General features: G+C 41.0%; 1 protein-coding gene across 1 annotated transcript in view; it reads left to right on the top strand.

Annotated features, from left to right (window-relative positions):
• Positions 1–16,324, top strand: part of LOC108666412 (potassium voltage-gated channel protein Shaw) — a gene marked incomplete at its 3' end in the record, with an annotated part of 30,041 nt that extends 13,717 nt beyond the window's left edge. Inside the window, exons 4-9 of the mRNA XM_018153288.1 lie at positions 2,410–2,589; positions 5,524–5,684; positions 11,437–11,627; positions 13,743–13,951; positions 14,513–14,722; positions 16,153–16,324. Of these exons, the coding sequence (XP_018008777.1) occupies positions 2,410–2,589; positions 5,524–5,684; positions 11,437–11,627; positions 13,743–13,951; positions 14,513–14,722; positions 16,153–16,324 (1,123 nt within the window). The remainder of the gene's footprint in view (positions 1–2,409; positions 2,590–5,523; positions 5,685–11,436; positions 11,628–13,742; positions 13,952–14,512; positions 14,723–16,152) is intronic.
• Between the last annotated feature and the right edge of the window lie 527 nt (positions 16,325–16,851).

Below are 16,851 nucleotides of genomic sequence, written 5' to 3'. Positions count from 1 at the left end.
GCAGTGCAGCGTGCAGCATTACGGTGCGAGCTCACTGAGGGCTGTTTGCTGGCAGTGCAGCGCGCAGCATTAAGGTGCGTGCTCACTGAGGGCTGTTTGCTGACAGTGCAGCGTGCAGCATTACGGTACGAGCTCACTGAGAGCTGTTTGCTGACAGTGCAGCGCGCAGCATCACGGTGCGAGCTCACTGAGAGCTGTTTGCTGACAGTGCAGCGCGCAGCATCACGGTGCGTGCTCACTGAGAGCTGTTTGTTTGCAGCGTAGTTTAAATGCAGCAGTACGATAGCCACGCACCTGCTAACAGCTATCACTGAAGCAAGTTGAGGAGGCTCTGCATGCAGGCAGCCAGCAGCGCTCCTGAGAACAATCAAGGAACGAGATTGCCTTGTGCTTGATTGTTGCTGCCTGAGCTTCATTACGATGGACAGGTGATTGCGTACCGGGGTGCAGAACGATATGCAAATGAATAATTACCATACTAAACACGTTTGGCAGCATTGAGCACAAATTATGATCTGACATCCATCTATTACAGAACTGTATTCAATATGAATTAAAGAGGTACAATTGATTCAGCAACGCACGGGCATTCAGGTCGAGACAGCGACTCTCGCGTGACTGTATTTCAAAACTTTAGTGTTCATATTCAAAGCATTATTCCTAAATTATTTTCCGGGATAATGAACTGAAAATATTCTCAATTAGTCACCTAAATTTGTTGTAGCTTAGCTTAAGATGAAAACTACAAATAGTGTATTAAATTAACCCGTGAGATAATACCCACTGAATGATTAAAATATGATAAGATAAATGACCGAATGCAAGCACGTCGAGTTCACCGAGTTTGGTTTCGCGGGAACGCGACGGCTTAAAGCGGAACTTCTCCTTGTCGCGCGGCGTAAATTTCCAGCAGATTCTGGCCGACTTCCTGGGGCTGTACTATCACTCGCTTAAGTACACGTAGAGGCCTAGTTCATGTAGCGGCCTAAATGCGCGTAGAGATCTAAGTACACGCAGTGCTCTAAGTACACATAGCGGCCTAGGTACACGCAGTGGTTTAAATATATATGACTGGGCAAGTAAGACTTGTCGACAATCTATGATTGGGCCCTAGTGTATAACATGCAATTCTACGGCACCAAAATCGAAGTAATGATAAAAAGAGTTGGCACAGATATAGGGATGCCACATCGCTACTTGGCATCAGATGGCACACAAATTGAAGAGAAGCGACTAGTTCGAGGTCTCGGAGTGTTGATGTGTACTGAAGCCACGTTCGATGACCACATCGAGGAACTAGTTGCTCGAGGGAGACAAAGGATGGAGTAGATCTGGCGGACATTTCGAACAAGAGAAGCAGCGCCAATGATTACACTCTTCAGAGCCCTCGTGCTCCCCAATCTTGAATACTGCTGTCAGCTTTGGTCGCCACTCAAGGCGGGTGCGGTGCGGAAGCTGGAGGCAGTGCAGCGGACCTTCGCGTTCAGGATCAGCGGCATGAGGGAGCTGGACCTGAACTACTAGGAAAGGCTGAACACCTAGAACTGTACTCACTGGAGAGGAGAAGAGAGAAGTATATTATACTGTACACTTGGAAGATGATAACCGGACTGGCTCCCAACTTTGAATGTGAGACCTACAGAATAGTGACACATTGCAACGAAAGGAGGGGGAGGCTGTGCAGGATTTCCCCATTTAATAACCGAGCCGCGGCCAGAGTACAGACTCTTCGTGAGGGGTCACTGTCCGTGTTAGGGCCAAGACTGTTTAACGCCTACCAAAGGAGCTGAGAAGAGGGGAGTTTACCATTGTGACTTTCAAGAGACAACCGGATAAGTTTCTGAAGAAGATCCCGGATTGTCCAGTAATGGGAAACTATTTTCAGCAAGTGACGAGCAACAGCATCTTGCATCAGCTGGCCTAAAGGAGGGCAAATATACGGGACACGTCCAACGTTACATCCTGGACCCGAGGGCGGGGTGACCTGCCTAGCGACGACTCGGAGACGGAGGACGAAGAAGGCGGCGCATCAGCGTGACCGGGGACTAGGAAGTCCCGAACTCATCATAAGGTCATAAGGTTATACGTAGCGGTCTAAACTCACTTAGTTCAGGTAACGTCCTAAATTCACCTAGCGTCTGATTTTTCGCCTGTGATTGGTGGGTGTAGCTTTAGAAGCAGTCGTGAATGGCTGACGGAGTTACGAACTCGTAATTATTTTCAAGGGGCAATAGTTTGGTAAGTTAATAAGAACTGAGGAGTTGCTTCACCCTCATGCATTTATCATGCATTAATGTATTTTTGTATGTTTCTGGATTGAAGATTTGTCAATGGGAGGTGCAGTAATGCGTCAAGCTGATATTTTCAATCGAATTAATTCATTAATGTATGTTTTCTGGACTAAATCAGGCGACTCTGGCCATCCTGGACAAGTTGGACATCGATAACGAGCGGCCGTCCGAAGAAGAGATGGCACGCAAGTTTGGCTTCGAGGAAGCCTACCTGAGCGGCAGCAGCACTCTGTGGCAGCGAACTAAACCTAAGATCTGGTCGCTCTTTGACGAGCCCAACTCTTCCTGCTACGCTAAGGTGGGACTCCGTCTGGCAGAGAGAGCAAATTTTTGTAGAAAACTTTGTGTAGATTTAGATTCTCAAAAATGTCGGTATAATCACTATAATGCATTCGCATCGCTCAATTGTAAATCTTTAGGTATTCTTCAACCACAAGTACAAAGTAATTTTGGTATCTTTCTTATGAGTGATCAGTAATTTGGTTATTTATAATTTATGATATTTATTCATAAACTGCATAGATTATCGAGTCATTCGTTCGTCGGGATGATTCCTGCCTAACTATTGCTATGTTTAGTCGCTGCAGCGCCTCGGTCGTGGCGCGGGTTCGCTTGACTCTTGAACGACGGAAAACTCTCCTGGAACTTGTCCATCTCTTAAACCAGAACTTGAATCCCATTGAGCAATTAGTAAGCGCAAGTTTCAAGTGACGCTCAGAGATTTTGCATAGATATTTATTTGTTGGATAAATGCAAGCAGTGGCCGGACCTTAACAGATTAAAACGATGGGTTTTAGCTTTCAGCCATATTCCGAACGAGACCAAACAGTTATAGATTTTAAAAAAATGCATGATTCAACAGAAATTTATTTTCACCTCAGTAACTTGAATGAATCAGTTTCGTTAACTTTGTTGCTAAGCTTGTGAAACTTTGAATTATTTTGTGATTGAGTTGAAGTTTATTTGTACCACTTGTGTGCACATTTTGCACTTTAAAAGATATCATTGTATGAATAAATGAATAGGAAATATCGAACAATTAGCAACCACTTACAACCTAACCTTTTAATCTAGATAAAAATAATTAAAATCAGTGTTCGAGTTACAGAAATAAACACACATACAACTGTTATTATTTATACAATACAATATGCAAACAACTATTTATCGGCATAAGTTAGAAAATGATTTGAACTTATTAATGTATTTATTACTTTTAACTACTTTTTTACAAATAGGTTTCTAAATTTAACTTTTTTACAATTTCTGCAATTTATTAAACAATGGATGCAATTACAAGAAAATCACACTGGATTACACAAGTGCTTTGAAATTTCGAGTCGAACAATCCTTCAAAATCAGCTTTTTAAAATTTAATCTCAGCAAACAAGGATTTGCTTGTAAAACAACCAGGCCCAACTTTCAGCGTCGCTTATTCACGCTTTTACAATCACTCAGCACTGAATATTTCTCGTGACGCTCAATGTCTCAAGCGCAGACATGCGTTAAGCGCAGACATGCGTCAGGCGCAGCATGTCTCAAGCGCAGACATGTCTGAAGCGCAGACATGTCTCAAGCGCAGACATGTCTCAAGTGCAGACATGTCTCAAGCGCAGACATGTCTCAAGCGCAGACATGTCTTAAGCGCAGACATGTCTGAAGCGCAGACATGGGTCAAGCGCAGACATGTCTTAAGCGCAGACATGTCTGAAGCGCAGACATGGGTCAAGCGCAGAAAGACATGGGTCAAACGCAGTGATATGCCTCCTTGGCAACAACATTCTACATGTGAATGTTCTACATACTATTATAATTTAGATCATTTTAACAATTCAGGCAGTTAATGGAACCAACGTTCAGGCTAAAGCCTTTGTCGCCTTGTATGAAAGCAGAAGGCTCGTTGTCTACTGCCGTTCATTCTGCTGTTTGATCTGTTATTTCAATACAACTGTTTTTAGCGCATTTTCTCATTTATGAAAAAATGCACTATTGTGCTCGCCATGTCCGTCTGTCCGTCCGTCTGTCCGTCTGTCTGTCCGTCTGTCTGTCCGTCTGTCTGTCCGTCCGTGACTCCATGTTTTCGTAGACGAGAAAACGCGCTTTCTGTCACTCACTGCAGTGAGTACTGAGTTATATTTTTTTATGTAGGCGGTGTTGATCTGTTTTGATGAAGGCGATAATCTAATTTTTTATATCCTGTTGCAATCCTCACAAAATATCAGTTTGACCTCTCATAGTATCAGAAAAGAGACCCACCGAATGCCTACGTCCCCGCGCAAGAATTGATGTATCATCATTTCACTCTTCATTTTCCATGCATACATTGCTGGGACCAAATAGCGCGCGGCGTTTCGTCATCTCAGAATATTCCAATGAGTTCCCATTGTTCAACTGTAGAACTGAGCTTTACACGTGGTTTAAACTTGCACTGTGCTATATTATCGCCGCAGTATCAGTGGCCGACCTTCAGCCATTCACTGCAGTCTTGTTTATTTAGGGAAACTCTGCTATGATAAGCCACAGAAATCCTTGAACGGCACTCTAGAGCTCCACAAAGCCGCTGGATTTTTTGCTCGGTGTCGGTGGGTAGGTGTTTTGCTCAGTGCAGCGTAAAGCCGTTTAGAAATTTCCTTCTTCACTGCACGCGAGTATTCTTTCTACCTCTTCTTTGAAGCGGCGAAAGCGCGACAAGCGGCGCGGTGTATTTCTCTGCCTTTCGGCGGCGGCTGAGAGAGAGTCGGTGTTGTCATGCTTCAAAGTCGATTTCTCTTTTTTTTATCAGGAACTGTAGCTTCCTTCACTGTAGAAGTCTCGCTCTCTAAACGTGCTGCCTTTAGAATGACTCGAGAGCAATCTACGCGACGGCCGCTGCAGCTGCGCTCCACAGATAGCTTCTTGATTCCAGTCCGCCTCTATGTACCAGAGGCCTTCATCCTGCCTGGAAAGTTTGCTCGCGATGCTCGTCCTTACCCGAGCCTTCATCCTGCCTGGAAAGCTTGCTCGCGATGCTCGAATTATATCATTTAACCACGCCATGCAGACCATCTCGACGATCACGCGGTGACCTTAATTCAACCACCCCTTGCAGACCATCTCGATGATCACTCTGTGACCTTAATTCAACCACCCCTTGCAGACCATCTCGATGATCACTCGGTGACCTTAATTCAACCATCCCTTGCAGACCATCTCGATGATCACTCGGTGACCTTAATTCAACCATCCCTTGCAGACCATCTCGATGATCTCGGTGTTCTTCATCTGCGTGTCGATCCTGTCGTTCTGCCTGAAGACGCACCCCAACATGCGCGTCCCTGTCATCAATAATGTCACCATCCCCGGCATCAGCGAGAACGGCACCACACAGCTCTACTGGGTCCTCAATAAAGACAGGTTAGTCATAGCATAACTCATATTTGTCCATATAATATCAATAAAGTAGAACCTGCATTAATTATTTATGTAGTGCCTGTGGTATCTTATGTAAATAAATCTCTACTGGGCCATCAATATAGACAAGAAAGTCATGGTACACATAACATTAGTCAATATAGCTATAATAAAGTAATGGTTTGTAATGGTACACCTTTCGTTGGTTATTTGTAGAGGGCTTTGCCATCTTATGCAATCTCTAATATTGGTCTTCAATAAAGACAGGTCTGTCAAGGTAGACCTCACATTATTCAATAATTGAATAAAGTTAGTGTTATCTCGCTTCCACCAAAAACGATTGTGAGTTTCGTGCGACCAGCTAAACGAATTTGCAATTTTGTTCGACCGCCAAAGCAAATTGTGAGTTTCGTGCGAGCTACAGGCAGTCGATTGCTTTCTCTGGATGCTGCTCTATTTTTGCTTGCAGGCTCACCGACCCGCGACTGCTGAGCCATTAAAGGATAGATCATTCGCATACCCAGGACTTATGCCGCTCCCCCTTACGTTCACGATGCGCACATTCTTCGCGAAAAGATGATTCCACTCCAGAAATATTCCTACAAGTTTTTAGCGCATTTTCTCGTTTATGAAATAATGCACTATTGTGCTCGCCATGTCCGTCTGTCTGTCTGTCTGTCTGTCCGTCCGTCTGTCCGTGACCTCAAGTTTTCGTCGACGAGAAAATGCGCTCTCTGTCACTCACTGCAGTGAGTACTGAGTTATATTTTTTGAATAATTTTTTACGACGAACTGTCTACAAGTGTTCACTCGTCCTCGTACAACCAGACGATGCCGAATTAGCATGCATGCGTGTCCTTTCAATGTTTCAGGTAACAATTAAAAGTAATTAAAGTACCGGAAATTTTCCCATATTTCTGATTGCTGGGTTTCATACCAGCTGGTCTTGTTCCAAGAAATACACAATGTTTAATGATCAAATACAAACGAGTTGGTCTCGAAAACATTTAGATTTCTCACCATAACCAATTGCACGTACTTCGACATGGATCAGGTGCCATTTGTCTTAGGCAAACACGTATCGAGATTTTACCTTCCATCGAAGTTGTTTATCCAGCAGCCACCTCACGAGTACGGCGTTGCAGTACCGCTTGTGGCAAATAAGAAAAGAACAAGGCGATAGATACATGGTTCAGAAGCCCGTACTTACTTACTGCATGTTTTTACCGAGTCTCCATTCCGATTACTACAGAAATAATCTTCGGCGCTAATCAGAAGTTTGTTTGTTAGGCAGTAGAGAAACATCTACAATACATATTAAGTCTTAAATGGTAATAGAATTTCACAGATAATCAATTTCTGCACGAACTAAATGAAAATTAACATAATTTTTGGACAATGGAATCAAACTCCCTTTTTAGATCAACTGAGTTTCATGTAGCCACAAATATTGACTAAATAATGGATGAATAGCATGTATTTGTGAGCATGTTAATTTGCTTACAGTCAATACCTTGAAAAACAATTAAGGTAAAGCCTGCGACGGTCCTATAAACCAGGTTATGTATATGTTCGCGTCTGGTCGGGTAAATTGGTTAGGTGTGCAATATTTTCAGTTAAATTTTTTGCGTGTTAGCGTGAAGTTAAGCCACTGAAATAAATTATTCTATTTTTAGCTTGAATGGAGGCAGGATCCTATTCCAGTAATAAAATTTTGAGAGCAATACCGGCGGCCATTGGACGATCAATGCTCAGCTACCGATTGCACTGCATAAAATTTTCATCTGAGGAAGAATTGGTTTGTTGTGCGTTTCCAAAGTCAACTGAATTTCGATATGATATGAATTGAATTCGGGTCAATTTATTCATGGTTCGGGACAATCAATTTTGGATGAAATTGATTACACTGTGAAGCTTCTGTCCTTTTTTATTGTTACCTGAACATTGGAATGTAGCTTCAACAGAAGTTGACTTTGATGCAAGTTCGATTAAAGGCCAATGAATGTATTTTATTAACTGGGCGTCGACATTGTAGGTGTCAATAACTGTATTTGTAATTCCTTTTGCGTATCGGCATAACAATAAAATAATAGAATTTTCATTTTAAAATGCTTTTTGGGACTGATAAAATACTCAACAGTTGAATTGCTTCAGGCGCTTAGTATATTCTGCGAATACAACCGAATGGCAAGTTTTTTATAACATGACTTAAATATTAATCTAACATATTCCTATCAAGATTTGCAGCTGAAAAAAATCATTTCTAAAAACAGTTTTTTCATATTTTTCTGCACTCACACATTCCAGATTCTGATAAATTATTCCAATTATCGCCGGTGGCCGATTACAGTTATGAGACTCGATAAGAACTCGAGAGCTCCGGTTAAATTTAAAGCGGGTTTAATCTACGGCGTAATCAAAATTTGCGCTTTTATGCGGCAATTAAATGAGCTTGCTTGGAAATTGCTGCGCCGGCAGAGATTCTGCCTAAAGAAAGAGTATTTAGGAGAGCCACACTGCTTGTGCAATCTTCTCTACAAATGTTCCATGGATGTTCATCTTCTATAATTTTAACAAAAATTTCAAACTTTCATCTTATTACCTTGCGTAAATTATAAATATCATAAATCTAATAAATTAGGTCTCAAATGCTCATTTTATGAAAGTTTCAATCCACAATACATAGAAGAATTGCAAAAATTAGTTTTTCGTTTGATTTCATGTACAGTGCGTCAGTTAGCAAGTTCTCGCAAAGGCCTCGTGAAACCAGTGAACCTAAATACACGAGCTCGCTTTGTAAACCAAATGAGCTCAAGCAGAGCTTCCAAGGCAGATTTTGTTGAAGCAAAGTTCATAAATGGCCGGGCAATGAAGCAGACTTCTTGCGGACCTTGCATTTTTCAGAGTCCTGTTCCTGCGTCCGTAGAGATCACGTTTCACGCATGGAAAGGAATTAGAATTTTACGGGAATTTCGGGACAATTCAAGTGCACTCGCACGGAGGAGCGTCGGTCCGCAGTCGCTCGGCCCTGAAAGTATTTGTTGTGCAGTTGCGTGCAGTGAGAATTTTTTTAGTTGCTTTGGACTTTAGAGATAGGATTACCTATGTTAAAAAAATCAACAGGAAATGATTATCAATAATTTTTGCAGTCAACAAAATACGTTCTATTGCTCAAATTGTTGCTGATCATTAAATCTTGACTAAGTTCCGCGGTAAAAATGGCATAGCCGATTTTCGAGAAACGATTTCTGTCCCAGCGCTCTCTGGGACAGAAATATTTGCTGGGTCAGCACGTTGCGATCTGCGCTTGACAAGTCCACCTGTGACAAGATCAGTCCATCTGTGGCAAGATCAGTCCATCTGCGGCAAAATAGGTCAACCTTTGACAAAATCAGTTAGCCTGAAGCAAGATCAGACCATCTGTGGCCAGATCGGTGCACAAAGTTTTGATTTCTCCACCATTCTATCAACCAGTTGAACACTCGCACAAGTGATGTTGAATTAACGGCGTTAGAACCACCGTAGCAATCAATTATTTCTTCGTCATTATATTATGTACTATGAGGCTACCCAGACATTGCAGGGCCTAAAAATGTTCAAAATTTTATAATCCGGCTAACCTGAATCCCGTTAACAATAATCTTGAATCCCGTTAACAATAATAATGCTTATGTATTCTAATTGATGAAAGACCACTTCCAACCCACATTTTACATCACTGATAGGACTCACATTTGACTCTCGCTTCAGAATATAGAAAAAAACTATTTTCTTAAGTATTTTAAATTAGATTTATGCATACCGATTGCACAATCAAATTTCATTTCATTCAATCCTTTCCTAGTCTTCAACTACATGTGAAATTTCAGTTCCAGGTAATATTTCGACACAATAAGTATGTATCAATATGCGCCCCAACAGCCCCTATATACAATATCCCGGCACGATAAGTATCCTGGATACACGCCCCAACAGCCCCTATATACAATATACCGACACGATAAGCATCCTGGATACGCGCCCCAACAGCCCCTATATACAATACACCGACACGATAAGCATCCTGGATACACGTCCCAACAGCCCCTATATACAATATACCGACACGATAAGTATCCTGGATACGCGCCCCAACAGCCACTAAATACAATATCCCGACACGATAAGTATCCTGGATACGCGCCCCAACAGCCCCTATATACAATATCCCGACACGATAAGCATCCTGAATACGCGCCCCAACAGCCCCTATATACAATATACCGACACGATAAGTAATCTTGGATACGCACCCCAACAGCTCCTATATATTGCGGTGCCAGGCTCCAAACCCACATACCCACACGAATCATTGACAAATATACGCAAGATTTATAAACTAAAGACTCGTATCAATCCAATAAAAATCTTTCCCAATTTCTAATTTCTTACTTGAGCTTTTGCACAACAAACAATTTTTATACATTTTTCTCCATCTTCTATTAACTCCAACGTGAATTTCGTCAATAGTTCATTTTTTGGTACTTAAAGTAGAAGACCTAATTAAAATTCATATTAATTAATTTTTAAAATGCATTTTAGAAATACGTTATTTTTTTAAATAGGAGCGTCGAGCTTTTGTCGGTTTCCTGAAACTCACCGATGATTTTTCTCCAGGGTCTCTGAGCTCATCAGAGTCTCAGGGGCGGGTTGATCAGGCTGAAAACTTTTCAGCGAGCGCAATTACTTGAACAAATTAGATTCGTGCTCACAATCCACAAAAATGTTACACACTGAGCGAAAAATTTTGTCCGCTTGACTATAGCTAGGCAAAAATAGGCGAGTATTGAACTTTTTTTACTTGATGTTATTAGGAGCAATTTGACGTAGTAAGCCCTTTTATTTGGCGCAAGAAGTCAATTTTCTTATATGTTAAGTGGCTTTCATGCTATTACTTTCCGCAAATATGTTTTAAAATATTAAAATATCTGCGTTTTCTTATTGAATATATGAATCGCGATTACCGTAAATCACTTTCCCTGCGTTATAACGTATGTTGTATAAATTGTTCATTTGATGGAATACCAGCAAAATTTTGTGTAAAAATATTTTTACTGAATGATTATGCTTACTTTTAAAGTTATGACACTTTTCATCCTTTAAATACTGCAGTGTTCACCATAACACCCAGCGACAGGATATTTTTGTCATAATAACTTCCTTGCATTAGCCAATCGTTGAGTTTTCATTTACAAGAGAATATTAAAATATCGCTTGAACAGCAAATGCTCCAATCAACTATAAATTTCCATTCATCTCTGTCGATATTTGTAGCTATATTTCGGCTACAAGTTCGAGAAACAAAGCATTGTGCTATGCAGATTGTCGCATTAAGTGCATTCCTTGTCAGAAATAGCCGCAGTTGGGAATGCAGCCACGAGATAACGTTACTGCCCCGACAATAACGCCAGCGCCGCACAAGACGAAAGGCAGGCTGGCATGTTGAAACTTTCGAAACATTCGCGCATACCTGCGAGAAAACGACTGAGGCCACCGCCGTGCCCGGCCAAATCATCCGCAAACGCGGCCATGCCTCTACAGTTCGTTTTTAAGGCCTAATTTTACTTTTTTGCGATGGTGCCTGTGCCGAACGGCTAAGCTCACCGCAAAAAATTCGAAACAGATTCTCATAATCATCATCTTGCACAGGCTTACTAATAGGCGTTCTCATGCATTGATACAAGGTATTATAAATTATCTGGTCATCTGCTGCCAGGAGCGATCCTCACAGCGCGTTTTTCTACATCGAGGCGGCGTGCAACATGTGGTTCACAGTTGAGCTCATCATCCGCTTCTCGGTCACCCCCCAGCCTCTCATCTTTATCAAGAACACAATCAATGCCATCGACTTCGTGGCCACTCTCAGTTTCTATGTGGACATCCTGCTCACCTCACTTCCTAAAGAAGGTGAGATTTTCCGCCAGATAATACGTCCAAATTTGCGGGTTTACAACCAGAAATTCCCAGAAGATTCAATAATTGAATGCAGCAACATTGTATTTTTCATGTTTAGCTTACACAATCATATGAAATATAAATCGTACACTTTGTTATTTATCAAATCAGATGTTATTGGTGTTTGCGAACAGATTGATCTATTACACCGCACCCACTCGTTAATGAAGCATATATATAGTAACAATTTCAGATTCCAGGCCTCCAGGTTACGTGGTGCCCAATATCATGAACGACTACAATATATATGTGAATTTTTCTGATAAAACTTCTTCCGGCTTTAATATGTAATTGTTAAACCCACTAGTAAGGCCTTGAACCCGCCCTGCTGTGCAGATTCATATAGCTGTCGGGATCTCCCCCTTGCATAATGCCCTGTCGTAGCCCAGTCGTAGCGCCCGTATACACATGTGACAAATTGTACCTTTCCGACGCGCTGACACGAACATTAATACACTACAAAACTCAATATACTACTTCCCGTTCTGATAAATGCATTGTAAGTACCCTTTCCCACGAAGAATATATTTTGAGAACGTTCAACTGTGAGCAATATTTTATGAGGACTTATCATATTAAGAGAAGCAGTTACCGTGAGGAATACGTTATGAGTACGCATAATTACGTGTAGCAAATTTTTGAGACTCATTGCTCAAAAATTTGACCGTCAAAGAGAAGTGAAATGAAGTTTTCTATAACATATTATCATTAAAACGTGGAGGGTAACAGCATAGAGCATCAGAGGTACACGATACCGGGACAATGTCCTGAGTTATTGCTTTAGTCTCCCAATACAGTTATGTCAGTGATGATAAGTTAATTTATAATGTATGTCACCCAAAACTTTCATGTTAGTAATGTTGAGTGAAGTTATAATGCATTACTGCCCAAATACAAGATCATTGTGCACTATTCGCTACCTTGCCAGATCTGTCTAGTTAATTGTTGCCCATGTCGCTCCTGCACCGATGAACAATCCTCTAAACTTGACTTCGATTGACGACAAAGTACGGCAAGTAATAAGTTATGCTAATATTGTCTTGCGATGGAAGAGTCAATGTAGACCGAATCCTCGAAATCTACAAATAAAATCTATTCGTCTGTTCCTGCAGACTTCTCGAGATCTTTTGAACATGAAGGAAAAGATTCATGAACATTAATAAATTATGCATGTAATACCAAATTATATTCATTCAGAATTTTCATTGTTGGTGATTTTTTATGTATTCAACGTTAGCGTTATATATAAGCTGACACAGTTTACATAAGACGACTAATGTAATTTTTGTTCTTGATACTCTGGAAGCAATTTCTTGTAAATGATCATTTAATCACGTTCACGAGCATCTGATTCAAGGTGCCGGCAGCTTGACGGCCATGCCTGGATTTTAACTGCGTGGCAGCAGGACTGGAGGCCCAGCAAAAACCATTCATTCATCGGCTGGCCATTAGTAGCTGCTAACGTGCACTCTTATGGCCGTGTTATGTCATCCTTCTAATGAGAGGCTTCGAATATCGCTTTCTTGCTGCGTAGTTTCGATACATGCAGGACTGCAAATAGCCTTATATTTAATACACATGAAGATTAACATGATCATTTTCATGAAGAAAGTCGTTCCTGGGGAAAATATGGTGACATCACCACAAATTAAAGTCGCTTGTTTATCAGCCGACCTCTGAGACACATAATCTGGGTGTTACAAACATCTTTATTCAATCTAGTTTTAAATTTGTTATATTGGTGATTCCATATTAAAATATTCAAACCTGCAGTTCTTGTAGCTACAAACAATCTCTTCTAATAACTGGAGCAGGTGTTTCTCCTCTTGTTCATCAAATACTTCAACATGTTAAGCCTAATGGGCTAGTTGCCCAATTATGTGACCCTTACCTGATTTTGGGGGGACACCGGTAAGTCATCAGTGGACTTTCGGGCTCCTAATAAGGAATGAATCACCCCTCATATCTGAATGTTAGTAGTTTGTTAGCAATCCTTATTTTCCAATGATTCTGAAGTTATTTTATGACACATCATGTAACCCCAAATCCTCACTGCTTGGTGGCCAGACGACTCCGGCAAGTCTGCGGAAGTGATCGAGTTCCTGAGCATCATCCGCATCATGCGGTTGTTCAAGCTGACGCGCCACAGCGGGGGCCTTAAGATCCTCGTGCACACGTTCAAGGCGTCGGCCAAGGAGCTCACGCTGCTGGTCTTCTTCCTGGTGCTCGGCATCGTCGTCTTCGCCAGCCTCGTCTACTATGCAGAGAGGCTGCAGGTAGGCCTGTGACTTGTGTGTTGCTGGTGGAAAATTTTGAGTGTGGGAAACTTCTTTTTCGTAGTGAATACATGGATGAAAATATGTAAATTATCAATTTACTCAGACTTTTCACTAGTGATGGTGATTTTTTAGGTTACAATTTTAATGAGATATTTGTAGCAAATATTCAGCAAATCCAAAAGACATTACAGAATTTTTAAATATCATTATAAATGTCTCAACCAATATATACTGTCAGTTGAGTTTAAATCGCTTTGTATAATAATTCTAAATGACGATCTGTGTCATGTCGGGAGTTATTAGTATCGATTATTCAAACCAAGTACCATGTTTATTCCCATCGTCTCCGTACAACGATATGCACTTGAATGATATTGATTTGCGTCGATTTCTCTCTGTACACACAGGACTACAAAAATATAAATATTTATCCCATCAAATTATTATTCACGTAAAATTATTCACATAAAATTGTTATTCACGTATCATTCAAATAATTCACATAGAATTCGTACTTATTCGCGTTAAATTAAGATTACACACACAAAATATGAACAGGTGAACCCGCGCAACGATTTCCAAAGCATCCCAGGGGGCTTGTGGTGGGCGATCGTGACGATGACGACGGTGGGGTACGGGGACATGGTGCCCCGCACCTACGCGGGCATGTTTGTGGGCACCCTCTGTGCTATTGCGGGGGTACTCACCATCTCTCTGCCCGTGCCTGTCATCGTCTCCAACTTCTCCATGTTCTACAGCCATACACAGGTGCTTATACAGCCACACACAGGTCCTTATACAGCCATACACAGGTGCTTATACAGCCACACACAGGTCCTTATACAGCCATACACAGGTGCTTATNGTCCTTATACAGCCACACACAGGTGCTTATACAATCACACACATGTGCTTATACAGCCACACACAGGTCCTTATACAGCCACACACAGGTCCTTATACAGCCACACACAGGTGCTTATACAGCCATACACAGGTGCTTATACAATCACACACATGTGCTTATACAGCCACACGCAGGTGCTTATACAGCCAAACATAGGTGCTTATGCAGCCACACATAGGTGCTTATACAGCCACACACAGGTCCTTAGTTTGTGTGCACGACGAAGTATACAGCCACACACAGGTCTTAGTTTGTGTGCAGAATAAGGCAAAGTTTACTAACGTCTCCGTAATTCTACGTCTAACGTAATTGCACAAATAAAAGTAGCAAGTAAGAGTTATCTTTCATGTTCGTTAGCTTTACAGTCAGAAATTATTTTTGTCCATCAGTATCAATTAAAGATACTAGCGACCAAAAAGCAACGATTATTAATTAAACAAGTTATATGCCAAAATTCAACCCATGGTTCGTTGTGCAAAGCATCCCTCCTATTTTTAAACTTCAGCTTTAACTTTAATTCTGTGTTGTAGCTTGCACCAGAGTACACTACCTTATGATTGCAGTACATCACACATTTTATTTATTACATCAGTACATCACACATCATTATTATCATGACTTTGGCTACAGCTCTTCTCGCAGTACGTAACTCCACTAAATGCATTCATTGTATGTGTACATAAGTCCATTTAAAACATTCCTTTTATTTTTACGTAACTTCATTTAAAAGGATCTTTTATGTTTGTGCTAGTTCACCTGAACCGTTCGTAATTTTCATAAATAACAGCACCCAAAATATTTGTTTTAATTATTACGTAACTTCATATAAAAGGATGTTTTATGATTGTGCTAGTTCACCAAAAGCGTTCGTAATTTTCATACATAACGTCACCCAAAATATTAATTATTTTTTTTTACGTAACTTCATATAAATAGATGTTTTATGATTGTGCTAGTTCACCCAAAAACGTTCGTAATTTTCATACATAACATCAGCCAAAATATTAATCTTATTTTTACGTAACTTCATTTAAAAGGATGTTTTATGTTTGTGCTAGTTCACCCAAAGCGTTCGTAATTTTCATACATACTAACATCACCCAAAATATCAATTTTATTTTTGCGTAACTTCATATAAAATGATTTTTTACGATTGTGCTAGTTCACCTAAAGCGTTTGTAATTTTCATACATAATATCACCCAAAATAATCATTTTATTCCCACGTAACTTTATTTAATCAATCTGCACTAAATCAGTGTATATATAACGGACACTTGCCGTGAGCGCAGGCGCGCTCGAAGCTGCCGAAGCGGCGACGGCGCGTGCTGCCGGCGCAGCAGCCGCGGCGCGTGCGGCAAGCATCATGCCTGGCACCGGGCGAGGCTAAGCCTGTGGGCATCAGCCTCTCTAGGAGGATGAACACCTGTAAGATGCAGCAGCAGGCGCAGACCAAAAACCCAGGTAAGAGCCTATAGCAGGCCTTTGCTTTTTCATCACAACACACTTTTTTTAAACGGGCCATCAATTTTTTTATATGGCCGAAATAATATGTTTGTTTTACTATACGAGGAACGTGATTTAATCGAAAAAGTTATTATTTTCGAAACGATAACCTGTATGTAGTTCAGGAGAAATGAAGTTCTTACATGAGGTTCATCATGAAAAATGGCAGAAGGAGTAACGCTGCAAGCACCTACTCAAGCTTGACACTCAAAAAATAAATGAAACACCGATTTTAATCCTACCATTCCCTCCTCCCTCGCTAAGAACTCGAGCGAATCCTTCTCCGTTTCCTCGGCCGGCATTCGCTTGGTCGTAGATATTTATCCACAACGACGTTCCGTTCTTTTATGAAAATCAGCGCCGCTGCTAACCGTATTTTTGATGAATTCTTGAATTAAACATTCTTATATTTTCCGAACGAATTTCTTTATCTTATGTTTTATGCATTGAATAATAATCCTAATTAATATTGTATTTTGTCAGAG

The sequence above is a fragment of the Hyalella azteca genome, unplaced genomic scaffold, assembly GCF_000764305.2.
Source record: "Hyalella azteca isolate HAZT.00-mixed unplaced genomic scaffold, Hazt_2.0.2 contig416, whole genome shotgun sequence".
NCBI lineage: Eukaryota > Metazoa > Arthropoda > Malacostraca > Amphipoda > Hyalellidae > Hyalella > Hyalella azteca.
Note: the sequence above shows the minus strand (reverse complement) of the source record. Positions and strands in the feature narration are given on the sequence as shown.